This window comes from Astyanax mexicanus, chromosome 18 (assembly GCF_023375975.1).
Source record: "Astyanax mexicanus isolate ESR-SI-001 chromosome 18, AstMex3_surface, whole genome shotgun sequence".
NCBI lineage: Eukaryota > Metazoa > Chordata > Actinopteri > Characiformes > Acestrorhamphidae > Astyanax > Astyanax mexicanus.
The window spans coordinates 12,363,985-12,391,602 of NC_064425.1; the positions used below are offsets into that span (position 1 = coordinate 12,363,985).

The window sequence follows — 27,618 nt, forward strand, 5'->3', positions numbered from 1 at the left end:
GCACATTACGAATTGATACGACCATTTCCAAGCACTCTGCAGTCTTCAGAACAGCTGTACATTACATTATTGCACAATATAAAAAGAAACAGTCAGTTGTGTCTGTACTGGGCATGGGCACAAGTTCCAAATATATATATATATATATATATATATATATATATATATATATATATATATATATAGTCTCCCTGTGTCTTTGTGGGTTTCCTACAGGTACACCGATTTCCTGCCACAGTCCAAAAACATGGAGATCAGGTAAATTGGACTCTCTAAATTAACCCAGAACAATTGAATACTCTAAATTGATCTGGTGTGTATGTATGTAAGGTTGTGTGTGTGTGTGTAAATGACTGTGTGTCAAGATATGGATTGGCATATCTGTCCTGGGTAAAATGGTATAGTGCCCAATGCAGTCCTCAAGGTGGACAGTCGTTTCCGGTTAAGAGTGCGCTGTGTGCTATTAGCTGCCACTCCTCACCGGCCTGTGTGTGTGGATGAGTGCTGACTATAAATGGTTGTGTTTAAAAATGTGATTGTAAAGTGTCCTTGGATTTCTAGAAAGGCGCTACATACGTGTAACTTTATTCATTCATTCAATCGAGTGTGAAAACATCCTAAGAATGTACAAGTGGTTGTTAGTGAGACCACAACACCAGTGTGACCAAAAATCTCATTGATATATTTTTAGTTCCATTCTGACAATTAAACACAGAATATTTCACCTCCAAGGCAGACAGTGAACATATGAACAAACATATCCATTTACTGACGACTCGGTACAGAACAGCAGCTACTGAACCCCTTCACACAACAAACGGGAAAAACTGAACTAACTTTATAGAAACAAAAAAAAGATTAGCAAAATCTTATATCAAACATGTCACGGCTGATTGACTGAATTTGGGGTTATTTACCCATAATCTCATCATTGTAATATGTTATATATTTATCCGTGGCATTTGACTATGTACTATTACAATAAATTATATTAATGATATTATATTAAGCTCAGCTTTCTGAAACCTTTGAATATGTGGAGGTTAATTATCTGTAATTACAGAATTAATGTAATTACCAAGTGCATTGCTTTTACTGCTGTCCAACAGATGAGTGCCCTCTGGTGTCCTCAAGGCATTACTGAGAGACATCATTTCCATCCCACAGCAGCGAGAAGCATTCTCAGAACAGAACAGAACCATTTAGAGCCTGCAGTGTGGAACTGCAGCTCTGGAAAAAAATAGAGATCACTCTACACACAATGCTTTGTGTTTACCAAATTGAAAACCTCTGTAATGTAATCAAGAGGAAAATGCATGATAACAAACCATCAAACCAAGCTGAACTGCTTGAAATTTTGCACAAGGAGTGGCATAAAGTTATCCAAAAGCAGTGTGTAAGACTGGTGGAGGAGAACATGCCAAGATGCATAAAAACTGTGAATTAAGAACCAGGGTTATTCCACCAAATATTGATTTCTGAACTCTTAAAACTTTATGAATATGAACTTGTTTTCTTTGCATAAATGCTCTAAATTACAATATATTTATTTGGAATTTGGGTGAGATATTGTCCGTAGTTTATAGAATAAAACAACAATGTTCGTTTTACTCAAACATATACCTATAAATAGCAAAACCAGAGAAACTGATTCAGTCTGATTGGTCTTATATTTTTTCAGAGTTGTGAAAAATGCCAAAAGTCATGGGATAGTAGTAAGTCTATTTATCAAAAAGTGCTAATTTAGGAAACAAATTTGGAACATCCACATAGGTACAGGTTATGAGGTGTTGTCTTGTGAGTAAGGCCAGTGTACTTAATGCAAAGCCACGTAGATTAAGAAAGAAAATTGTGCGAGATCTGATAGTCGGTGCCAGATAACAGAACAGGCAGACATTCACAATTTCTGAAGTTGTTCAGTCATGTAACATTCCTCTATTCACAGTGTCATGTGTGTACCAGAAATAAGGCATTATCACCCACAGTGGACAGTGCAGTGGGTGCTAATGATCATGACCGATGGTGCATTCAATCCACGTTCAATGCAATGAATGACTCTTTAGTTTCCAATTGACATGGGATCAATATAACGATCAATATAACGTCCCATGAATTTTGCATGTCAGTGGAACTTAAGCATGTAGTATCTGTGGTTGTAGAGAATTGATTGCGTTTGTTTATTTTCTGCTGCCACAAAACACCCTTTACGTGTTTAACCTGGAACTGTAGCTGATTATGGATTAAACTTGTGTCCTCCCTAAAAATACCATAACTAACATAAATAAAATACAGTAACATACTTTCTTACATTTTCACTACCTATAAACAAGCTAATCTGGTAGTTTTTACATGAAAAGACAGGAATGTGGAAAAACAACAAAACAAGACACAAATAGAAACAATAACAACTTTCCAACAAATAATTCTGATTATAATAAAATATCTCCTCTTCTACTCAAACAGCCACTGATGCGGTACAGTCTGCACTTTACACACACTTTCTCCAGCTGTTTCAGTGAAGAAATAATGAATATAAAATTACAGCACAATTTTGATATCACCAGCCATAGTGGTGAACTAATGGCTCACTATCACAGTGTTAACAGTAGTGATACACCGACGAATATACCATATTAAACATATAAGACGTCACATTCACTGCTGCTGCTTCTTACTTAAGGCTGTACTGTTCTGTAATCAGACAATACATTAAAAGGGGAACTCAGTGTTTGAAATGAACGCATGAACAAAAATTGTTTTTGGAAACTATTTGGCTATTGAAATTTTTCAACTAAAAATGGAAAAAGGAAATGTAGTGTTAATTAAAATAAATAAATGCATTCAGTATAGTTATGTTTTACTTAGTGAAATAAACGCAGTAAAATAAAGCATTCAGTATTAAAAAAAATATTATATAGACGTATTACACATGTGATCTAGTGATCTATTTTAAGCTTTTATTTATTTTATTATTGATGATCACTTACAGCCAATGAAAGCCCAAAAACCAATATCTCAGAAAATTAGAATATTATATAAGACCAACTGGTACTCCTGCTGGCAAATGAAATCCGCATCTCCATAAAAGTTGTCAGCTGAGGGAAGCATGAGGTGCTGTAAGACTTTCCGGAAAAACACTGCACAGACTTGATATAACACAGTGGACCAACACCAGCAGATGACGTGACTCTCCAAACCATTACTGATCATCAGTAAATTTTACATTTCACTTGGAAATCAAGGGATCAGAGTGGAGAGATACAGAGTCCAAGCTGCTTGAGGTCTAGTGTGAAGTTTCCACAATTGATGATGGTTTGGAGAGACATGTCATCTGCTGGTGTTGGTCCACTGTTTTATATCAAGTCTAAAGTGCAGTGAAGGGTTTTCCTGGAAAATCTTACAGCACTTCATGCTTCCCTCTGCTGACAGCTTTTAAAGAGATGCGGATTTCATTTTCCAGCAGGACTTGGCACACTGCCCACACTGCCAAAAGTACCAATTGGTCTTACTTAATATAATTTTCTGAGACACTGATTTTTGGGTTTTAATTGGCTGTAAGCCACAATAAATCAACAATGAAAGAATTAAACGCTTAAAATAGATCACTCTGTGTGTAATAAATCTATATAATGAGTTTCACATTTTGAACTGAATTATTTAAATAATTACTTTAAAAAAATTAATAAAGTAACTTTTCAATGATACTCTTTGATGAACTTTTTGAGAAGCACCTGAATAGTGGTAAACCCCTAATGTCTGCCCAGAATAACAGAAAACGACAGGATAAGCATCAACCAGAAATACTGAACTGTACCTGCAACAAACAAACAAACAAACAAACAAACAAACAAACAAACAAAAACACACACACAGTCTCCTAGAGCACCAAAACAGTCAGTTCAGTCTGTACAGGTTCTTCTCTTGTGTCAGATCCCTCCATCCTCAGGCACAGTTTATTTTATCCTTCAGCTCATCCCTCCATCCGGCACAAATGCCGAGTTCCAATCACACACTCTCTGCTGGAGTGCTGGATAAGGTAAATACTGCTTCCAGACTGGTGCAGCAATGCTACAGCAAAATCTATAATCCCATAGTTTCCTCACCTTCCCTCACAAACATGACCCAACACCATTCATATACACTATATGCAGTTTAACTGGTTCCAGAAGAACATGCTTTTGATCACTGTCCCCTGTTCCCATAGCAACACTGTCTACCAGTTTTTTATGGACAAAAGTATTGGGACACCTGCTCATTGACCGTTTCGCCTGAAATTAAAGGTATTAAAAAGAGTTTAAGGGCACTGAGTGGTCCAGCAGTCTAAAGCGCTGCCACTATGATTGGTTTGAATCCCAGGCATGCAGCTTGCCATCAGCTGCCGGAGCCCCGAGAGAGCACAACTGGCCTTGCTCTTTCTAGATGGGTAGAAAGTGCTCTTTCACCTTATCACTCCTGGGGTGACGTAAATCAGCACAATGCGTCTGTGAGCTGATGTACCATATACACTAGCAATCAAAACTTTTCGAACACCCCTATTGTTTATGTTTTGTTGTCCAACAGCAGTGCTTTATGGCCCAGAAATGCTGCTTTTTATTGGATCCTCTTATCAATGACTTTATTTTCTGATAATTCACCTATCAGACCTCTCTTTAATTTTTCTCTTCACTGCTGAAACTGAGACTTAGTCCAATCATAGTAAGCTGAGCTAAAGGCTAAAGCTGTTGCCCTGTGAGTCAGCCAGACGTCTTCCTGTACCAGTTTTCTCTAGTTTCCAAGAGTCTTTTAAAGGTGTATGAAATACTTCTTACCGCTCTCTGGCTTCACCTGTAATTTCTCTAAATAAAAGACTTCTGCTTTTAACAGTTACAGAGTTATCTGTTTTTTCGTGTCTAGTGATTATGATGCTTGTACAATAATGCAATTGATTTTTTTTTAAGTTTTTAGTAAACTTTTTTTTACTTAAAGGCCCTGGCAGTTTACATCACAATTTTGCATATAGGATTTTGTACCATTTCTGGCTACTGACAGGACCTAAAGAGCTTGAATGGCTAAAAAATGGGGGGGAAATGGGGATGGTCTAAAATTTTTGACTGGTAGTGTATGTCTCTATGATCCACTGCATTTGTGGTAGGGGGAGGGAACTGGAGGAACTCAAACCAATTTTTACCAATCAATCGCTTTAAGCATGCCACTTTGCTGCATGTTCTCACCGTTACCAGCACACCTGGTTCTGATGTTCAGATTGGTTTACCTGGAACAGGTGTCAGACCAGGACTGAAGCTAAACATCTCAGGTCAGCCAAAACCAACCGCTAATTTAGGCTCACGAGTGCAGCACCATCTGCTGGCCATCCTTTTGCAGCTGTAGTCTCTCCTTTTCCACCTGGAGGCGCTCTCGTTCAATCTGCAGCCGCCCTGACTCAAACCTAAAGAACTGTAGCCTTTCCTTCTCCAGCAGGAGACGCTCCTTCTCCAGCTTCAGCTTCTCCCCCTCCAGATCCGTCCACCCTGGCCAGACGGGCTTCTTGTCTTTCTCCACATCCAGGAAGGATGATGAGGAGGGGGCGGAGGAGGTGGTGGGTGTGGCTGCAGTGGTGGAGGTGGCGGGGCTTTGCTGTGGGAGTGCAGACTGTTGCATGAGCAGGCGGAGCCTCTCTCTCTCCAAGTCCAAACGCTCCTTCTCCAGATGGAGGCGCTCATGCTCCATCTCTGCCTGACACAGCCTCTTTTTCTCCACCAGGAGGCGCTCCTTCTCCACCTGCAGCCTCTCCTTTTCCAACTGCATCCGCTGCTTCTCCAGCTCCAGACGCTGTCTCTCCAGCGCCACCAGCAGGCTTGTGCTGTCTCCTGCAGACAGGCCTAGCGTGGCTGCACAAGCTCCAGGTGTGCCAGGTGTTGCAGGCCCCAGGTCTCTGGTCAGTGACGGTCCAGCAGAAGCCTTAGAGCAGCTCAGGACACCAAACTCATCGATGTGGGTAAACTCTTCTGGAACATTCTCGTCTCTGTCCACGTCTGTTAGGATGGAGGGGAAGCAATCTTCGTCATCTTCATCTCCTTCACCTTCACCTTCTACCTCATCTGGAACACTGTCTCCAACACCACCGTCCAGCTGCAAACACCAGACACATGAACAGAATTAATGCTCAGAACTGCATGTGGCCAAAGTACAATTCATTCTTTTCTCAGTCTATAATAGGGCCATTTGAGGTACACTATATGGACAAAAGTATTGGGACATCTGCTTATTCATTGTTTTTCCTGAAAGAGATGCATTCAGCAATAAGAGCTGTAGTAATGTAGTAATAGAAAGTCAAAAGTAATCGAAAAATATAAATACTTCTTTAAGATACACAAAAAACCTATTTCAGTATAGTAATGAATTAGATTCCATTTGTTACTGTTACTGATTGCCTAAATAATAAGTGATTCATTAAAAAAATAAAACAGCACAGTAGTTTGTTTGTTCTTAGAAAAGTCTCCTTATTTTTTATCATTCAAAATTTGTTCCAAATATTATGAGAAAATCAAATATTAAATTGAACCATGAATCAAATCGTAAGCAGAGTACATTGTCACACCCCTATTTTTCATATCCTCCTAGCCCACACCTGGCCTTAGGCATGGTGCCAATAGGTTCATGTTTATCTGCTACAGAGAGTCCTATTTTGTATGGCAATAGAACAGAGCAGCTGAATACTTTCAACAGAAGGGAACTCCACAAACCAACATTTGGACATATAGTGTATAGAGTACTTAAGGTAAGGTTCAAGTCTGTCCAATAAAAGATAAAGAGACAGAGGACATTCTCACTGGACATTATTATCATTATGTCCCTGTCATTCAGGTCACCTACATTGTAATCACTAGCCTCAGAGTCCTCCAATTTAACCCCGGAGTGGACACTGTTCTCCCCGAGGTCTGGTAGGTCCTGCCAGTATCCCTGCGCTTCTTTCTGAAAGCTGCACGGTTCCTGTGCCGGCTCCCCACAAAGCGAGGCCTCATTGTCGGGGGAACATGGTGGGTCATAGTCCGGTTGCAGTCCAGCTGCCAGCTGTGCCCGCAGCTGCTTCCGCTTCATCAGTGTGCGCCAGTCCAGGTAACGACGCTTGACCTCCCCAGCCGTGCGCACCTCGCCCTCGCCCAGTGAGTTCACGCATTCTGCCACCTCCTCCCATGCCCGCCGCTTCAGCTCGTTCACCGCTGTGTTCTGCTGCCTCGAGAACAGGACGTCTCGCCGCCGCTGGATCTCTCGGATCAGGGTCTGCGTCTCCCGCACACTGTAGTTACTCTTCCGCTTCCGCTTCAAGTGCCTCAACTGTAGGAAGTCCATGATGGAGGACAAGGAGGAAGACTTCAGAGAGGAAGAGCAGGATGAAGGTTATACTGCTGGGGGAGTGAGAGAAACTGTTAATCAAAAGTTTACATTATTATATTATTCATTTAGTTTTATAGTCTTATTAAACTTACAGCTAATTATATTAGACCTCATGAATCATTCTTTACCTATACACAACACAAAACACCACACACACAATACAGGGCACTCTATACACAGCAAAGAGCACTCCAGACAAGACACACTGCACTCCTTACACAACACATTTGAACAGTACACCACTAAAGGCAACAAGCACCATAACATAAAACAGCACCACATACACAGCACACAGGATTACTTAGGGAAGTAGGCCTTTTTTAGGGGTGCTCCAAACACCTAAAATATTTGTCCCAGCACCACCAAAAGTGAAAGTAAAAAGTCATGTTTTTGTTGTGTTTTTTTTATTAAGGTTTGTCTCTGATGAGCAAAAAAGTAAATAATTAAACCAAATAAAATCATTTTAAGAATGAAAAATATAGCAAGCTTCAGGGCATCCACTTGCCCCTGATAAATAGCTTTTTACACCTTTATACAGGCTCAAAGTAGCTCCACAATTCGTTGGTAGTAGAATCCAAAGAGCCCTGACATTTCAAACAAGGTATTAAGAACTTTAAAAGTGCACAAAAAGCTTATTAAAAACCACTGTTTACAACCCGTAGCATAACCTAATCTCCAGGCACCACCATCTTAAAGGAAAGTCATAATCAGCACAGTAGTGGCGGGCCTGGAGCTGTAACTAAAGCTATGGGTTGTAAACAGTGTTTTTAAATAATCTTTTTGTGCAGTTTTAAAGTTCTAAATGCCTTGTTTTAAATGTCAGGGCCCCCTCGGATTCTACAAGATAGGTGTGGAGCTACTTTGAGCCTGGATAAAGGTGTAAAAAGCAATTTATCTTCAGTGGCAAGTGGATGCCCCAGAGCACCCATTGTAAAGCGTGCGGGGCAAAAAGCACAAATTTACAGAATGTAGAAAAGCTGCGGGAGAGCAGAGGTGGGCTATTTAAAAAAGGTTAGTACTCTTTATCGTGTTTTATTACACAAATTTACACCTGAGCTCTCCTTTAAATTAAGACCAGATAATGGAGAAGTCAGCCGTAAGAATAATGTTTGATAAAAATATGTTCAACTTTGCACCAAACGGTTTTATCTTCTTATCTGCTGAAAATATGTTTAAAATGAAAGTAGTACACATGTCCCCTGAGCATAAGTGATTCAGAGCAAGCCTGAACGTAGACATACGTCATGTATAAGTGAGGAGATAGTCCAGTGTTGTGTGACTTTGAGTATGTAGTGTAGACATCTTGGAACAGGTGAGGTGAGGTGTAATGGGATAGACAGTATACAATCCTACTGCCTTTTCAACACAGGTACTCATAAAACTAGTTATACATAACACAGAACCTGTCAGACACACAGACAGCAAACATCACTACTTACACACCACATACCACACTCATCATCACATGGCACACAGCATTCAACACCCTACACAGCATTCAACTCCCTACACACATAATTCTCTAGCAACATAACACTCAACAAATCACAAACTGTAGCACTCTATTCACAGAACAGCATATACATATAACGTTAAATATAAACATGCTGGACTCGTCCTGGTCCTCAGGTACATACCCACACAGCTGTAATTCGGTGTTTTATGTTTCTGTAGAGGTTTAGATCAGATCCGCTCATACACAACTTATTAACCTACCTACTGACCGAAGCAACAGATAATTATATATATATTAATAGCTTACTCTAGCTGTAATGAAGGTAAACACCTCGCCCTCTGATTACTGCACGGCTACCTGTGTGATTTAAACACCCAGATTTGCCTATTTTACCCTCAAACCGACTGAACGAGGAGTGTTTTCCGTAAAAACTCACCCCAGAGCCGCTTTCCGTGAAGCTGGCCCCAGGCCACCGCCGCCGCCGCCGCCGCACGCAGATCCAGCGCTAATAGCGCGCTCCCACCGCTGGAGCTCAGCAGCGCTTTAACTCTAGGGAGTTTAGTTCTATGTGCCGCTGCTGCTCCGCCTCCGCTGCCGCGCTCTGCTATTGGCCAGAACCTCGCATCCTTTCTGCTTTCGGCCAATCAGCGATCCTGTTTGTGTCCCACCCTCAGAGCGCTTGTAGGGCGCATGCGCAGAAGAAGCAAGACCAGTCAAGAGTGGAGGTACTTTGAAGCTAATGCTAATGCTAATGGTATAAACCGGGCGTGAAACTGTCAAAAACCGCGGCAGCTGTGAGTCTGAGTTTAACTGTAGACTATGAGGATTTACAGAAGTAATTAACCAGTTAAATAACCGTTTTAGTTTAATAAAACGAGGCGGTATAAAACATGAACATTAGTGTTTACATCGCTAGTTTATGGAGCGCCTAAGGTGACATCATGTTAAAACAAATAAAAACATGGCCACGCATTATTAAGGCATGGGAACGAGATCCTAATGCACGGCCACGACTTATTAAGGCGTAAGAACGAGATTCCAATGCCTAGGAATTAGATAATTAAGCTGTGTGAGTGAGATAATTAACTTATTAAGGTGTGAGAACAAGATAATTAAGTCATAGCCATAGCATAGTAAAGCTTGCTTTTCTGTAAATTATGTTAAGTTGACATCATGTTTTTAAAAATTATTGGGTGACCAGATCCTAAGGTTAGGCCATGACTTATTAAGGCATGAGAATGAGATCCTAATGCATGGTCATGATTTATTAAGGTGTGGGAATGAAATCCTAAGACTTGGCCACAACTTATTAAGGCATAGGAAAGAGATACTAAGGCTTGGCCATAACTTAATAAGGCGTGGGAACGAGATCCTAATGCGTGGCCATGTGGGAATGAGATCCTTGTTTCTTTACACTGATTGTCATGTTTTGTTGCTTTCCATTCACAGGTTCCTGAGCCCTTAGATCTGGGGTGTGTTTAGCAGCTCTCAGTTCTCAGTGAAGTCCAGTGTGAGGATTTTCCCATCAGAATGTTCCTCCCCTTTTCTCCTGTTGGTTAACAGACTCCTCCCCATTTGTGGGATAACTCCGGATGGAGGGTGTGCGCTGGGCGTTCCGCTGTGGCGCCTGGTCCCCATCACGCTCTGAATGGCTGCTGGCTGCCCGCTGCATCCAACAGGAGGAGAAGAACCGGATTGGACAGTTCGTTTTCACCAAAGATGCCAAATCAGCCATGGTGAGAAGAAAAACTAGAACTGATGCACCTGCTCAACATTCTTTCATCTTTTCTATCTGTTCTTTAATAACACAGCAGTTCTCCATACAATTATGGCTGCTCAACAAAATGTATAGGTGCTTAAACTTGTTTTTTCAGGATCAGGAGAACTGGTAATCTTTTAACTGGCTTATCACTTATAACTTTATTGTATGGTTTACAAAATATAATACATTTGTCTTTCATATTTGACTTTTTACTGTGTGTGTGTGTGTGTATGTGTGTGCGTGTGTAGGCAGGGCGTCTGCTGATGAGGAGGCTGGTGTGTGATAAGGTGTGTTTGCCATGGGACGGCTTCCGTTTGGGGAGGACAGAGCGAGGGAAGCCGTACCTGGCCGAACCTTCTAGCCCAGGTTCTCTTCACTGGAACTTTAATGTGTCCCACCAAGGGGATTATGCTGTACTGGCAGCAGAACCGGGGCGGCAGGTGGGAGTAGACATTATGAAGACCACCAGACCAGGTAAAGAAGGTCAGAGGTGTGGGTCACTGATTGCGGAGCAGGTGTAAATACAGGAAAATTAAATAAAAAATGTATGTTCATTAATGAGTTACACTGCCTGGCCAAAAAAACAAAATGTCCACATCCCAAAGATTCTCAATGAGGTTAAGGTCTGGACTCTGTGGTGAACTATCCATGTGTAAAAAATTATGATCTCATGCTCCTTGACCCACTCTTTCACAATTCCAGCCCCATATATCCTGGCATTGTCATCTTGGAATATGGCTGTGTCATGAGGGAAGAAAAAAATCATTGATGGAATAACCTGGTCTATATTCAGTATATTCAGGTAGTCAGCTGACCTCATTCTTTGAGCACATACTGTTGCTGAACCCAGACCTGACCAACTGCAGCAACCCCAGATCATTTGCCTAGTTGAGCTTCAATCCGGTCTACTGCACTTTACCCCACCTATTTAGTCTACAGCAGTTTACCCTACTCATTAATCCTGCAAAAAAATAAACCCCACCCATTCAGCCTACACCAATTTAGCCCTGTACATTTAGTCTAGAGCAGTTTAAACCCACCCACACTTGTTGAAGTTAGCAGGAGTGTTTCAGTCTTGGCTGCTTTTAAGATAATACTCAATCCTGGGCAGCCAATCAGAACAGAGGTGATTTACTGTATCATATACAAGTATTAAAGGTACAGAATCACACAAGAGTGTATTTTACTGTAAGGGATGAAGAGGGCCTTGTACAGAAATGAGTTATGAGTGTTTTTGGTTTATAAACTCACACAGCCGCTTTAAGTGCAGCTGAGGGCTGGAGGTTATGTAGTCTTTAAAGTTATTTATGGAGTAGTTAAAGTTATTATGTTGTGTATTTCCACCAGATGACCACCAGGTGTCCCTGTAGGCCAACAGATTCTTAAACTGTCAGACTCGTCTATCTGAGCATGAGCAGAACCCAAACACCCATAAAACTTAAATACATAAATCCATCATTAAAGGATAAAGGAACAAACAATCAGTATATTTATTTAGTATTACAAATAATGGTTAAAGGCTTGTAGCAGCATAAAGACTGTGACTGTGTGTGTGTGTGTGTGTGTGTGCGTGCGTGCGTTTGTGTTGTCAGGCAGCAGCACAGTGCAGGAATTCTTCCGGATCATGACCCGGCAGTTTACAGAACTGGAATGGAGGACAATCCGATCAGCCGGATCTGACTGGGATCAACTGGCTATGTTCTACAGACACTGGGTAACCACGGCAACCGCATCCCGGTGAAGCAGCAGCTCCCTAGGAATCAGAATATGTGACCGCACACACACATCTCACACACACATAAACGCACACACACACACACATAAAGCTGTTTAACTATGCAGCATTGTGTGTGTGGAGTGTGTCATCTTAGGATGAGGCATGCTGATTGTTCTCATGCTGATCACTGTTGCCATGGTAATATAATATCATCACTTTCACACATGACTCAGTTATAGGAGTTTGTTGTCATATTAGAGTGCACACACATGTTGGGCGTTTTTGCATGCTGATTGGTCAGTTTTTCTGTCTATTAAAGGCTCTGAAGGAGAGTTTCATCAAGGCGATCGGTTCAGGCCTAGGCTTTGACCTGCAGAGGGTGGAGTTTCACATCTCACCCAATCAGCTACAAGAGGGGCGGGTCTACTCCCAGACTAGAATGCACCTGGATGAGGAGCAGGAGGATGGCTGGACCTTTGAGGTAAGAAGTGTGTGTGGTTAAATTAATCATTCAATTGTTAAGCTTCATTCTCAGCTTTCTGCAAGATTTAATTTGATTTTGTAAGATTATGATTATTTTTTTAAATGGTTCAGTTAATCAAGATTTCTTAGTTTTCACTGATTCAGTAGGATTATGATGCTTCGGGAAACAGTTCAGTTCACTTATCTTACCATGAATCAATTTGGTGTAGTAAGGCTATGAATCTTAGTAATAATTCAGTTCTTCAGATATTCTCAACGTCCACGTTTATATGATTATATGAATCTCTAATGTGAATATTGTGGTGGTAAATGATTCAGAATCATTTATAATTAATAATAAACATGCCACTGGGGGAGCTGTTGATCAACATGACTGACATGCTGACATGGTAATAACATATCAGATTCAATTTTGAACTGAACATTGAATCGATACACCTCTGCTAGTAAGTGTGTGTGTGTACGTGTGAGTGTGAGAGAGAGGAACAGAGATAAAGGAGATGGATGAGGAGCGAAAGAGCGGGTGATGGATGAAAGAAGAAAGAGGTAGAGAAATGTCATGTTATCTTTAAGGTCACAAGGCTATAGGGTCCATTATTCACTCTCACACACTCACATACACTTTCCCAGACCCCCACTGTATCACTCTTTTCAAGTATGTCTGTTTTATCTCATACTGAGCCCTGAGACCCTGTCAGAGAGTGTGAGTGTGTGTGTGTGTGTACGTGTATAGGGCAGCCTATATCTGTCCAGCTCAGGCCATGTGAATGTGACACACACACTGTTCCTGACTCTAAAGGAAAACAGAAAGAGGGAAATAATGGAAGTCCCGCTGGTGTTTATCCGCTGTGTCCCGCTGTGTGTTCCCAGCGTTCCCTCAGGGAGGCTGTGTCCCTCTGACACTCACCCTGACCAATAACAGCACAGTTCCATCTACGGCTCAGAAAACCAACAGCTGATAATGCTTTTGTCTACTGAAGAACCTTAGGGTTGTGTCACAGTTTAGACCTTGTTCACTAGTAGTGTAGTGTAGTAGTGCAGTGCAGATGTGTACAGACTCCATATTCTCCTGTATAGTAAACTGTTATGGTCTGTATGTATCTAAAAACTGCACCCTGTTCACTCTGTAGTGCACTACTTTTTACCAAATTGAAAACCTCTGGAATATAATCAAGAGAAGGATGAATGATCACAAGACATCAAACCAAGCTGAACTGCTTGATTGTTTGCACTGAGAGTGGCATAAAGTTATCCAAAAGCAGTGTGTAAGACTGGTGGAGGAGAAAATGCCAAGATGCATGAAAACTGATAAAAAAAAACAGTGTTATTCCACCAAATATTGATTTCTGAACTCTTAAAACATTATAATTATGAACTTGTTTTCTATGCATTATTTGAGGTCTGAAAGCTTTGCATCTTTTATGTAATATCAGCCATTTCTCATTTTCTGCAAATTAATGCTCTAAATGACAATATTTAGGGTTCAAGCACCGAAGGTGCGTAGAACCCTATTGTTTTTGCTAAGATTTTTCTTCTTATTATTATTATTAGGGGTTCGAGCACGTAGTGCTAGAAACCCTATTGTAATTGTTCTGATTATTAGGGGTTCGAGCACGTAGTGCTAGAAACCCTATTGTAATTGTTCTGATTATTATTATTATTATTATTAGGGGTTCGAGCACGTAGTGCTAGAAACCCTATTGTAATTGTTCTGATTATTAGGGGTTCGAGCACGTAGTGCTAGAAACCCTATTGTAATTGTTCTGATTAGGGGTTCGAGCACGTAGTGCTAGAAACCCTATTGTAATTGTTCTGATTATTATTAGGGGTTCGAGCACGTAGTGCTAGAAACCCTATTGTAATTGTTCTGATTATTATTATTATTATTATTATTATTATTATTAGGGGTTCGAGCACGTAGTGCTAGAAACCCTATTGTAATTGTTAGGGGTTCGAGCACGTAGTGCTAGAAACCCTATTGTAATTGTTCTGATTATTATTATTATTATTATTATTATTATTATTATTATTAGGGGTTCGAGCACGTAGTGCTAGAAACCCTATTGTAATTGTTCTGATTATTATTAGGGGTTCGAGCACGTAGTGCTAGAAACCCTATTGTAATTGTTCTGATTATTATTATTATTAGGGGTTCGAGCACGTAGTGCTAGAAACCCTATTGTAATTGTTCTGATTATTATTATTATTATTATTATTATTATAGTTCTTATTCTTTTTCTGCCATAGAAGTGATTGGGCAGAAGAAACCGTAAGGCCTACAGGGCTGAGACTTGGTCATATGGTAGTACTTCTCACCGCTACTCAGATTCAAAACATGAGCCCGATCGGCCTCAAGGGGGCGCTATGGCGAAGGTCAACGCGTTTGGCCTCGTAACTCCTACACCCTGATAGCTAGAGCAAAAATTCTTGCATTATATGATTCCTTGGTTAATGGCAAATCAAAAAAGTCAATAGAACCACTAAGCTCCGCCCACTTAGATTTTTTGCTATTTAGCATAATATGCAAAACCTACTTTTGAGAACTTGTCCTAGGGTCATTGACCAATCCTGTCATTTTTGGTGTCAAACAACTCAGCAGAGTCCCAACCTCAATAATTATCGAAAAAATTGTGAAATTTGTAAACAATATGGCCGCCATATGCACATTAATCTTACCGTGGCACACCCAAATTTACTCTAACAGCTGTAACTTTTGAATGCTTAAACCTACACTAATGCCACTTTACAACTTTGATGCCAACATGATTCTGAGGTAGCCCGTCAATCTGTGTAGACATACGCCCCCAGGGGGCGGAGCCAAAGCTAAAAATCTGTTTCTCAGGAACCGTACAAGCTATGAAGCTCTCCTTTGACATGTATCATCTATGGCCTATGTCCTAATGTTTTACAGAAGGAAAATTTGATATGCAAATTTTTGCGATCGTTATTAGCCAATCAGTTTCCAGCAAGCTTTTGACATGCTAAACAATGACCAATCAGGACGATACTTATACCCTACATGTATCTCAGGGCCTTCTATCATCCATTAAAATATGGCGTTGATTGGCCTCAAGGGGGCGCTATAGCAGAAAATCAGTTATATCTAAAGGTACAAGTGGCCTAGGCTTGTTGTTCTTTTTTAGTTGTATACTTTGCTGTAGCCTTTACAACTTTGTAATTACATGTGTTTACCAAAAATGCAAAGATTTTCATCAGTGGCCAAAAGAGTAAAAATTGCTCTTTTCGAACTTGTCTTTAAGTCCTTAATCAATCAAAACAAATTTGGTCTTGATGCAATCTTGAGACCATGTAGGTAAATAATTATCAAAAAAATCTTGACATTTTAACAACTTGAGGCCCATAAACCTTGATCAAACATGTACGTGAAAGCCTTTTCAGAGTTATTTGGCCAAAACTCTGTCAAAGTTTAAAACATGCCAAAACTGTTGAAGCTACTAATTAACAATGACATTTGAAGCACATGTGCCAAGTATGAGCCAAATAAGTCGTCAGTAGGCTCTACAGTGAAACAATAACTATTTTCAATTTATTCTATTTATCGCTATTTTCCAACCTAAATGGACAGAAGACAGGAACCTTTCACCCTATCAACACACAAATTTATACACATATACAGACTGATATTGTGATCTTGATTGCAAATTTTCAGCCAAATCGGACATGTTTTGCCTCTACAACGGCTGGAAAACTACAGCGATTTTGTAGGCCTCAAGCCTGTATTATCGCTTTTTTCAAATCTAAATTGACAGAAGTCAGGAACCTTTGACCCTATTGACACAGAAATTGACATACATATATAGACTGATATTATGATCTTGATTGCAAATTTTGAGCCAAATCAGATATTTTTTGCCTCTAATATGGCCAAAGAGCAACAGCCATTTTGTAGGCCATAAGCCTGTATTATCACTTTTTTCAAACCTAAATGGTCAGAAGTCAGGAACCTTTGACCCTATCAACACACAAATTTACATACATGTATATACAGACCACTTGATCATGAGTACCAATTTGGAGCCCAATCGGACTTTTCTTCTCTTTTTAATAAATAGAAACACACTGATAGGGAATATTCTGTCTTTCTGATAGAGTGATATATTTCCAGCAGGTTATATGTGGTCTCTTGCTGCGCTCTGGTGGTCATTTGGTGAAACAGTTACAGTTGAATTATTCTAAATTAAAGCTCTGCTGAACTTATTCAATTTTGCTTGTCTTGCTTAATTGAAGATCTTTATCCTTCTTGGTCATGCTAGTCAGCCGCCTGGGTCATTCTTGTTTATGCTCCACACACTTAATTTTTTTTTAAATTTGCATAATATGCAAAACCTACTTTTGAGATCTTGTCCTTGGATCCTTGACCAATCATGACATGTTTGGTGTCAAACAGTTCAGCAGAGCTTACTCCTCAATAATTATTAAAAAAATCTTTACATTTATAAACAATATGGCCGCCATATGCAAATGAGTTCTACCATGGTGCAGTAAAATGTCTTTAACACATAACTTTTGAATGCTTAACCTGACACTAATACCACTTCAGTCCTTTGATCATTACATGATTCTCAGATACCCTGTCAGTTTAAGTAGACATACACCCCCAGGGGGCGGGGCCAATGCTCGATAGCTGTTTCTCTAGAACCATACAAGCTATCAAGGTCATCCTAGCCAATTATCATCTATGGCCCATGCACTAATGGTACACCAAATGAAAATTTGATATGGACACTTTTGTGGTCACTATTAGCCAATCACATTCCAGCAAGCTTTTAACAGGCGGAATGTAAATCAGGTCAAAACTTATATACTATATACGGGTTATTTATATGCCCTTTTTATGCCTTGTGTTTTTTCAATTTAAGAACTGAATTTGTTTCACCAAATGCCCACTAGAGTGCAGTAAGACACCACATAAAACCTGATGAACACTACAGCTCAATTTATCAATGCTTTTCAACTAGTTTACTCACACCACTCATCTAGCATTGCCATTATGGTCTTTATGGTCACGCTGGTCACCCAGCTTGGTTATGCTGGCCATCCAGCTTGGTCATGCTGGCCATTCACATTGGTCATTATGGTCCTGCTGGTCATTCAGCTTTGTCCTCATAGTAATGGTGGTCTTCCAGCTTGGTCATACTGGCCAACCACCTTTGCCATGCTGGTCATCCAGTTTGGTCATTATGGTCCTCCAGCTTGGTCAATATGGTCAACAAGTTTGTCATCCAGATTAGTCATGCTGGTAATCTAGCTTGGTCTTCACGGTCATGCTGGTCATCCTCATCCAGTTTGGCGATGCCGGTCAACCGGCAACATGTTTTAAGCCTAACTGGCCTCCAGGGGTCTCTTTGCCTGTAACGCTCGAACCCCGTAAATCGCCGCTTGCGGCTATATTTAGGGGTTCGAGCACGTAGTGCTAGAAACCCTATTGTAATTGTTCTGATTATTATTATTATTATTATTATTATTATTATTATTCTTATTCTTTTTCTGCCATAGAAGTGATCGGGCAGAAGAAACCGTAAGGCCTACAGGGCTGAGACTTGGTCATATGGTAGTACTTCTCACCGCTACTCAGATTCAAAAGATGAGCCCGATCGGCCTCAAGGGGGCGCTATGGCGAAGGTCAACGCGTTAGGCCTCGTAACTGCCACGCCCTGATAGCTAGAGCAAAAATTCTTGCACTATATGATTCCTTGGTTAATGGCAAATCAAAAAGGTCAATAGAACCACTAAGCTCCGCCCACTTAGATTTTTTGCTATTTAGCATAATATGCAAAACCTACTTTTGAGAACTTGTCCTAGGGTCATTGACCAATCCTGTCATATTTGGTGTCAAACAACTCAGCAGAGTCCCAACCTCAATAATTATCGAAAAAATTGTGAAATTTGTAAACAATATGGCCGCCATATGCAAATTAATCTTACCGTGGCACACCCAAATTTACTCTAACAGCTGTAACTTTTGAATGCTTAAACCTACACTAATGCCACTTTAGACCGTTGATGCCAACATGATTCTGAGGTAGCCCGTCAATCTGTGTAGACATACGCCCCCAGGGGGCGGAGCCAAAGCTAAAAATCTGTTTCTCAGGAACCGTACAAGCTATGAAGCTCTCCTTTGGCATGTATCATCTATGGCCTATGTCCTAATGTTTTACAGAAGGAAAATTTGATATGCAAATTTTTGCGATCGTTATTAGCCAATCAGTTTCCAGCAAGCTTTTGACATGCTAAACAATGACCAATCAGGACGATACTTATACCCTACATGTATCTCAGGGCCTTCTATCATCCATTAAAATATGGCGTTGATTGGCCTCAAGGGGGCGCTATAGCAGAAAATCAGTTATATCTAAAGGTATAAGTGGCCTAGGCTTGTTATTCTTTTTTAGTTGTATACTTTGCTGTAGCCTTTACAACTTTGTAATTACATGTGTTTACCAAAAATGCAAAGATTTTCATCAGTGGCCAAAAGAGTAAAAATTGCTCTTTTCGAACTTGTCTTTAAGTCCTTAATCAATCAAAATAACTTTGGTCTTGATGCAATCTTGAGACCCTGTAGGTAAATAATTATCAAAAAAATCTTGACATTTTAACTATTTGAGGCCCATAAACCTTGATCAAACATGTACGTGAAAGCCTTTTCAGAGTTATTTGGCCAAAACTCTGTCAAAGTTTAAAACATGCCAAAACTGTTGAAGCTACTAATTAACAATGACATTTGAAGCACATTTGCCAAGTATGAGCCAAATAAGTCTTCAGTAGGCTCTACAGTGAAAAAATAACTATTTTCAATTTATTCTATTTATCGCTATTTTCCAACCTAAATGGACAGAAGACAGGAACCTTTCACCCTATCAACACACAAATTTATACACATATATAGACTGATAATCTGATCTTGATTGCAAATTTTCAGCCAAATCGGACATGTTTTGCCTCTACAACGGCTGGAAAACTACAGCGATTTTGTAGGCCTCAAGCCTGTATTATCGCTTTTTTCAAACCTAAATGGACATAAGTCAGGAACCTTTGACCCTATCGACACAGAAATTGACATACATATATAGACTGATATTGTGATCTTGATTGCAAATTTTGAGCCAAAACAGATATTTTTTGCCTCTAATATGGCCAAAGAGCAACAGCCATTTTGTAGGCCATAAGCCTGTATTATCGCTTTTTTCAAACCTAAATGGACAGAAGTCAGGAACCTTTGACCCTATCAACACACAAATTTACACACATATATATGCAGACCACTTAATCATGAGTACCAATTTGGAGCCCAATCGGACTTTTCTTCTCTTTTTAATAAATAGAAACACACTGATAGGGAATGTTCTGTCTTACTTATAGAGTGATAGATTTCCAGCAGGTTATATGTGGTCTCTTGCTGCGCTCCGGTGGTCATTTGGTGAAACAGCTACATTTGAATTATTCTAAATTAAAGCTCTGCTGAACTTATTTAATCATTTTTGTCTTGCTTAATTGAACATATTTATCCTTCTTGGTCATGCTAGTCAGCCACCTGGGTCATTCTTATTTATGCTCCACCCACTTAATTTTTTTTAATTTGCATAATATGCAAAACCTACTTTTGAGATCTTGTCTTTGCCTCCTTGACCAATCATGACATGTTTGGTGTCAAACAGTTCAGCAGAGCTTACTCCTCAATAATTATAAAAAAAAATCTTTACATTTATAAACAATATGGCCGCCATATGCAAATTAGTTTTACCATGGTGCAGTAAAATGTCTTTAACACTTATAACTTTTGAATGCTTAACCTGACACTAATACCACTTCAGACCTTTGATCATTACATGATTCTCAGATACCCTGTGAGTTTAAGTAGACATACACCCCCCCCAGGGGGCGGGGCCAATGCTCGATAGCTGTTTCTCTACAACCATACAAGCTATCAAGGTCATCCTTGCCAATTATCATCTATGGCCCATGCACTAATGGTACACCAAATGAAAATTTGATATGGACACTTTTGTGGTCACTATTAGCCAATCACATTCCAGCAAGCTTTTGACAGGCAGAATGTTTATCAGGTCAAAACTTATACACTATATATGGGTTATTTATATGCCCTTTTTATGCCTTGTGTTTTTTGAATTTAAGAACTGAAGTTGTTTCACCAAATGCCCACTAGAGTGCAGCAAGACACCACATAAAACCTGATGAACACTACAGCTCAATTTATCAATGCTTTTCAACTAGTTTACTCACACCACTCATCTAGCATTGCCATTATGGTCTTTATGGTCACGCTGGTCACCCAGCTTGGTTATGCTGGCCATTCACATTGGTCATTATGGTCCTGCTGGTCATTCAGCTTTGTCCTCATAGTAATGGTGGTCTTCCAGCTTGGTCATACTGGCCAACCACCTTTGCCATGCTGGTCATCCAGTTTGGTCATTATGGTCTTCCAGCTTGGTCAATATGGTCAACAAGTTTGTCATCCAGATTAGTCATGCTGGTAATCTAGCTTGGTCTTCACGGTCATGCTGGTCATCCTCATCCAGTTTGGCGATGCCGGTCAACCGGCAACATGTTTTAAGCCTAACTGGCCTCCAGGGGTCTCTTTGCCCGTAACGCTCGAACCCCGTAAATCGCCGCTTGCGGCTATATTTATTATTAGGGGTTCGAGCACGTAGTGCTAGAAACCCTATTGTAATTGTTCTGATTATTATTATTATTATTATTATTATTATTATTATTCTTATTCTTTTTCTGCCATAGAAGTGATTGGGCAGAAGAAACCGTAAGGCCTACAGGGCTGAGACTTGGTCATATGGTAGTACTTCTCACCGCTACTCAGATTCAAAAGATGAGCCCGATCGGCCTCAAGGGGGCGCTATGGCGAAGGTCAACGCGTTTGGCCCCGTAACTCCTACGCCCTGATAGCTAGAGCAAAAATTCTTGCATTATATGATTCCTTGGTTAATGGCAAATCAAAAAGGTCAATAGAACCACTAAGCTCCGCCCACTTAGATTTTTTGCTATTTAGCATAATATGCAAAACCTACTTTTGAGAACTTGTCCTAGGGTCATTGACCAATCCTGTCATATTTGGTGTCAAACAACTCAGCAGCGTCCCAACCTCAATAATTATCGAAAAAATTGTGAAATTTGTAAACAATATGGCCGCCATATGCAAATTAATCTTACCGTGGCACACCCAAATTTACTCTAACAGCTGTAACTTTTGAATGCTTAAACCTACACTAATGCAACTTTACAACTTTGATGCCAACATGATTCTGAGGTAGCCATTCAATCTGTGTAGACATACGCCCCTAGGGGGCGGAGCCAAAGCTAAAAATCTGTTTCTCAGGAATCGTACAAGCTATGAAGCTCTCCTTTGACATGTATCATCTATGGCCTATGTCCTAATGTTTTACAGAAGGAAAATTTGATATGCAAATTTTTGCGATCGTTATTAGCCAATCAGATTCCAGCAAGCTTTTGACATGCTAAACAATGACCAATCAGGACGATACTTATACCCTACATGTATCTCAGGGCCTTCTATCATCCATTAAAATATGGCGTTGATTGGCCTCAAGGGGGCGCTATAGCAGAAAATCAGTTATATTTAAAGGTACAAGTGGCCTAGGCTTGTTATTCTTTTTTAGTTGTATACTTTGCTGTAGCCTTTACAACTTTGTAATTACATGTATTTACCAAAAATGCAAAGATTTTCATCAGTGGCCAAAAGAGTAAAAATTGCTCTTTTCGAACTTGTCTTTAAGGCCTTAATCAATCAAAACAAATTTGGTCTTGATGCAATCTTGAGAGCCTGTAGGTAAATAATTATCAAAAAAATCTTGACATTTTAACTATTTGAGGCCCATAAACCTTGATCAAACATGTACGTGAAAGCCTTTTCAGAGTTATTTGGCCAAAACTCTGTCAAAGTTTAAAACATGCCAAAACTGTTGAAGCTACTAATTAACAATGACATTTGAAGTACATGTGCCAAGTATGAGCCAAATAAGTCTTCAGTAGGCTCTACAGTGAAAAAATAACTATTTTCAATTTATTCTATTTATCGCTATTTTCCAACCTAAATGGACAGAAGACAGGAACCTTTCACCCTATCAACACACAAATTTATACACATATATAGACTGATAATCTGATCTTGATTGCAAATTTTCAGCCAAATCGGACATGTTTTGCCTCTACAATGGCTGGAAAACTACAGCGATTTTGTAGGCCTCAAGCCTGTATTATCGCTTTTTTCAAATCTAAATGGACAGAAGTCAGGAACCTTTGACCCTATTGACACAGAAATTGACATACATATATAGACTGATATTGTGATCCTGATTGCAAATTTCGAGCCAAATCAGATATTTTTTGCCTCTAATATGGCCAAAGAGCAACAGCCATTTTGTAGGCCATAAGCCTGTATTATCGCTTTTTTCAAGCCTAAATGGACAGAAGTCAGGAACCTTTGACCCTATCAACACACAAATTTACAAACATATATATACAGACCACTTGATCATGAGTACCAATTTGGAGCCCAATCGGACTTTTCTTCTCTTTTTAATAAATAGAAACACACTGATAGGGAATGTTCTGTCTTACTTATAGAGTGATAGATTTCCAGCAGGTTATATGTGGTCTCTTGCTGCGCTCTGGTGGTCATTTGGTGAAACAGTTACAGTTGAATTATTCTAAATAAAAGCTCTGCTGAACTTATTTAATCTTGCTTGTCTTGCTTAATTGAACATCTGTATCCTTCTTGGTCATGCTGGTCAGCCACCTGGGTCATTCTTGTTTATGCTCCACCCAATTTTTTTTTTTAATTTGCATAATATGCAAAACCTACTTTTGAGAACTTGTCTTTGCCTCCTTGTCCAATCATGACATGTTTGGTGTCAAACAGTTCAGCAGAGCTTACTCCTCAATAATTATTAAACAAAATCTTTACATTTATAAACAATATGGCCGCCATATGCAAATTAGTTTTTCCATGGTGCAGTAAAATGTCTTTAACACTTATAACTTTTGAATGCTTAACCTGACACTAATACCACTTCAGTCCTTTGATCATTACATGACTCTCAGATACCCTGTCAGTGTAAGTAGACATACACCCCAGGGGGCGGAGCCAATGCTCGATAGCTGTTTCTCTAGAACCATACAAGCTATCAAGGTCATCCTTGCCAATTATCATCTATGGCCCATGCACTAATGGTACACCAAAGGAAATGTTGATACATTTTTGTGGTCACTATTAGCCAATCACTTTCCAGCAAGCTTTTGACAGGCTGAATGTTAATCAGGTAAAAACGTATACACCATATGTGAGTTATTTATATGTGGCCTTTTTATGCCTCACCACTAGGCTCCCATCAGGATTAATGTGGTTTGTATTTTTCAATTTAAGAACTGATGTTGTTTCACCAAATGCCCACTAGAGTGCAGAAAGACACCACATAAAACCTGCTGAACACTACAGCTCAATTTATCAATGCTTTTTACAACTAGTTTACTCACATCACTCATCTAGCATGGTTATTATGGTCATGCTAGTCAACCAGCTTGGTCCTTATTTTCATTCTGGTCAACTAGCTGGGTATTTTGGTCATGCTGGTCAACCAGCTGGGTCTTTATGTTCATGCTGGTCAATCAGCTGGGTCTTTATGGTCATGCTGGTCTACCAGCTGGGTCTTTATGGTCATGCTGGTCTAACACCTGGGTCTTTTTCTGGTCATAATGGTCACCCACCTTGGTTATCCAGTTTGGTGATGACGGTCAACCAGCAACAGGTTTTAAGCCTAACTGGCCTCCAGGGGCCTCTTTGCCTGTAACGCTCGAACCCCGTAAATCGCCGCTTGCGGCTATATTTATTATTATTATAGTTCTTATTCTTTTTCTGCCATAGAAGTGATTGGGCAGAAGAAACCGTAAGGCCTACAGGGCTGAGACTTGGTCATATGGTAGTACTTCTCACCGCTACTCAGATTCAAAAGATGAGCCCGATCGGCCTCAAGGGGGCGCTATGGCGAAGGTCAACGCGTTTGGCCTTGTAACTCCCACGCCCTGATAGCTAGAGCAAAAATTCTTGCACTGTATGATTCCTTGGTTAATGGCAAATCAAAAAGGTCAATGGAACCACTAAGCTCCGCCCACTTAGATTTTTTGCTATTTAGCATAATATGCAAAACCTACTTTTGAGAACTTGTCCTAGGGTCATTGACCAATCCTGTCATATTTGGTGTCAAACAACTCAGCAGAGTCCTAACCTCAATAATTATCGAAAAAATTGAGAAATTTGCAAAAAATATGGCCGCCATATGCAAATTAATCTTACCGTGGCACACCCAAATTTACTTTAACAGCTGTAACTTTTGAATGCTTAAACCGACACTAAAGCCACTTTAGTTCTATGATGCCAACATGATTCTGAGGTAGCATGTCAATCTGTGTAGACATAGGCCCCCAGGGGGCGGAGCCAAAGCTAAAAATCTGTTTCTCAGGAACCGTACAAGCTATGAAGCTCTCCTTTGGCATGTATCATCTATGGCCTATGTACTAATGTTTTACACAAGGAAAATTTGATATGCAAATTTTTGGGATCGTTATTAGCCAATCAGTTTCCAGCAAGCTTTTGACAGGCTAAACAATGACCAATCAGGATGATACTTATACCCTACATGTATCTCAGGGCCTTCTATCATCCATTAAAATATGGCGTTGATTGGCCTCAAGGGGGCGCTATAGCAGAAAATCAGTTATATCTAAAGGTACAAGCGGCCTAAGCTTGTTATTCTTTTTTATTTGTATACATTGCTGTAGCCTTTACAACTTTGTAATTACATATGTTTACCAAAAATGCAAAGATTTTCATCAGTGGCCAAAAGAGTAAAAATTGCTCTTTTCGAACTTGTCTTTAAGTCCTTAATCAATCAAAACAAATTTGGTCTTGATGCAATCTTGAGACCCTGTAGGTAAATAATTATCAAAAAAATCTTGACATTTTAACTATTTGAGGCCCATAAACCTTGATCAAACATGTACGTGAAAGCCTTTTCAGAGTTATTTGGCCAAAACTCTGTCAAAGTTTAAAACATGCCAAAACTGTTGAAGCTACTAATTAACAATGACATTTGAAGTACATGTGCCAAGTATGAGCCAAATAAGTCTTCAGTAGGCTCTACAGTGAAAAAATAACTATTTTCAATTTATTCTATTTATCGCTATTTTCCAACCTAAATGGACAGAAGACTGGAACCTTTCACCCTATCAACACACAAATTTATACACATATATAGACTGATAATCTGATCTTGATTGCAAATTTTCAGCCAAATCGGACATGTTTTGCCTCTACAACGGCTGGAAAACTACAGCGATTTTGTAGGCCTCAAGCCTGTATTATCGCTTTTTTCAAATCTATATGGACAGAAGTCAGGAACCTTTGACCCTATTGACACAGAAATTGACATACATATATAGACTGATATTGTGATCCTGATTGCAAATTTTGAGCCAAATCAGATATTTTTTGCCTCTAATATGGCCAAAGAGCAACAGCCATTTTGTAGGCCATAAGCCTGTATTATCACTTTTTTCAAACCTAAATGGTCAGAAGTCAGGAACCTTTGCCCCTATCAACACACAAATTTACATACATGTATATACAGACCACTTGATCATGAGTACCAATTTGGAGCCCAATCGGACTTTTCTTCTCTTTTTAATAAATAGAAACACACTGATAGGGAATGTTCTGTCTTTCTGATAGAGTGATAGATTTCCAGCAGGTTATATGTGGTCTCTTCCTGCGCTCTGGTGGTCATTTGGTGAAACAGCTACAGGTGAATTATTCTAAATTAAAGCTCTGCTGAACTTATTTAATCTTGCTTGTCTTGCTTAATTGAACATATTTATCCTTCTTGTTCATGCTGGTCAGCCGCCTGGGTCATTCTTGTTTATGCTCCACCCACTTATTGTTTTTTTTATAAATTTGCATAATATGCAAAAAATACTTTTGAGATCTTGTCCTTGGATCCTTGACCAATCATGACATGTTTGGTGTCAAACAGTTCAGCAGAGCTTACTCCTCAATAATTATTAAAAAAATCTTTACATTTATAAACAATATGGCCGCCATATGCAAATGAGTTCTACCATGGTGCAGTAAAATGTCTTTAACACTTATAACTTTTGAATGCTTAACCTGACACTAATACCACTTCAGTCCTTTGATCATTACATGATTCTCAGATACCCTGTCAGTATAAGTAGACATACACCCCCCCAGGGGGCGGGGCCAATGCTCGATAGCTGTTTCTCTAGAACCATACAAGCTATCAAGGTCATCCTAGCCAATTATCATCTATGGCCCATGCACTAATGGTACACCAAATGAAAATTTGATATGGACACTTTTGTGGTCACTATTAGCCAATCACATTCCAGCAAGCTTTTAACAGACGGAATGTTAATCAGGTCAAAACTTATATACTATATACGGGTTATTTATATGCCCTTTTTATGCCTTGTGTTTTTTCAATTTAAGAACTGAATTTGTTTCACCAAATGCCCACTAGAGTGCAGTAAGACACCACATAAAACCTGATGAACACTACAGCTCAATTTATCAATGCTTTTCAACTAGTTTACTCACACCACTCATCTAGCATTGCCATTATGGTCTTTATGGTCACGCTGGTCACCCAGCTTGGTTATGCTGGCCATCCAGCTTGGTCATGCTGGCCATTCACATTGGTCATTATGGTCCTGCTGGTCATTCAGCTTTGTCCTCATAGT

The 27,618-nt window shown here is 39.8% G+C and overlaps 2 protein-coding genes across 6 annotated transcripts in view; one reads left to right on the forward strand and one right to left on the reverse strand.

Annotated features, from left to right (window-relative positions):
• Nucleotides 1-661: 661 nt before the first annotated feature.
• msantd4 (Myb/SANT-like DNA-binding domain containing 4 with coiled-coils) lies at nucleotides 662-9,358 on the reverse strand. 4 transcript variants are annotated; one of them, XM_015605657.3, is made up of 3 exons: nucleotides 9,267-9,358; nucleotides 6,853-7,385; nucleotides 662-6,108 (listed from the first exon to the last, which is right to left on the reverse strand). In XM_015605657.3, exons 2-3 carry the CDS (start codon nucleotides 7,327-7,329, stop codon nucleotides 5,323-5,325), a joined length of 1,263 nt encoding a protein of 420 aa, XP_015461143.3. In that variant the 5' UTR covers nucleotides 7,330-7,385; nucleotides 9,267-9,358; the 3' UTR covers nucleotides 662-5,322. The 4 variants fall into 4 exon arrangements, with proteins under 4 accessions (XP_015461143.3, XP_049322739.1, XP_015461142.3 ...); XM_049466782.1 differs by having other exon boundaries at nucleotides 6,853-7,382; nucleotides 9,267-9,346; XM_015605656.3 differs by lacking the exon at nucleotides 9,267-9,358 and adding an exon at nucleotides 9,012-9,260 and having other exon boundaries at nucleotides 6,853-7,382.
• A 151-nt stretch (nucleotides 9,359-9,509) lies between these two features.
• aasdhppt (aminoadipate-semialdehyde dehydrogenase-phosphopantetheinyl transferase) overlaps nucleotides 9,510-27,618 on the forward strand; it is a 77,124-nt gene continuing 59,015 nt past the window's right edge. The window contains exons 1-5 of one of the 2 annotated variants that reach the window (XM_007248585.4): nucleotides 9,510-9,555; nucleotides 10,280-10,566; nucleotides 10,841-11,066; nucleotides 12,185-12,306; nucleotides 12,629-12,790. In XM_007248585.4, coding sequence (XP_007248647.3) covers nucleotides 10,423-10,566; nucleotides 10,841-11,066; nucleotides 12,185-12,306; nucleotides 12,629-12,790 — 654 coding nt within the window. In that variant the 5' untranslated portion in view covers nucleotides 9,510-9,555; nucleotides 10,280-10,422. Of the gene's footprint in view, nucleotides 9,625-10,279; nucleotides 10,567-10,840; nucleotides 11,067-12,184; nucleotides 12,307-12,628; nucleotides 12,791-27,618 lie in introns of both variants that reach the window. The other variant, XM_007248586.4, reaches the window with a different exon arrangement.

Excerpts from the sequence above, each read along its gene's own strand:
- msantd4 (XM_015605657.3), bottom strand. The coding sequence starts at position 7,329 with ATGGACTTCCTACAGTTGAGGCACTTGAAGCGGAAGCGGAAGAGTAAC. Across the intron at positions 6,109-6,852 it reads CTGAGGCTAGTGATTACAAT|CTGGACGGTGGTGTTGGAGA; the intron begins GTAGGTGACCTG and ends TGGTGTTTGCAG.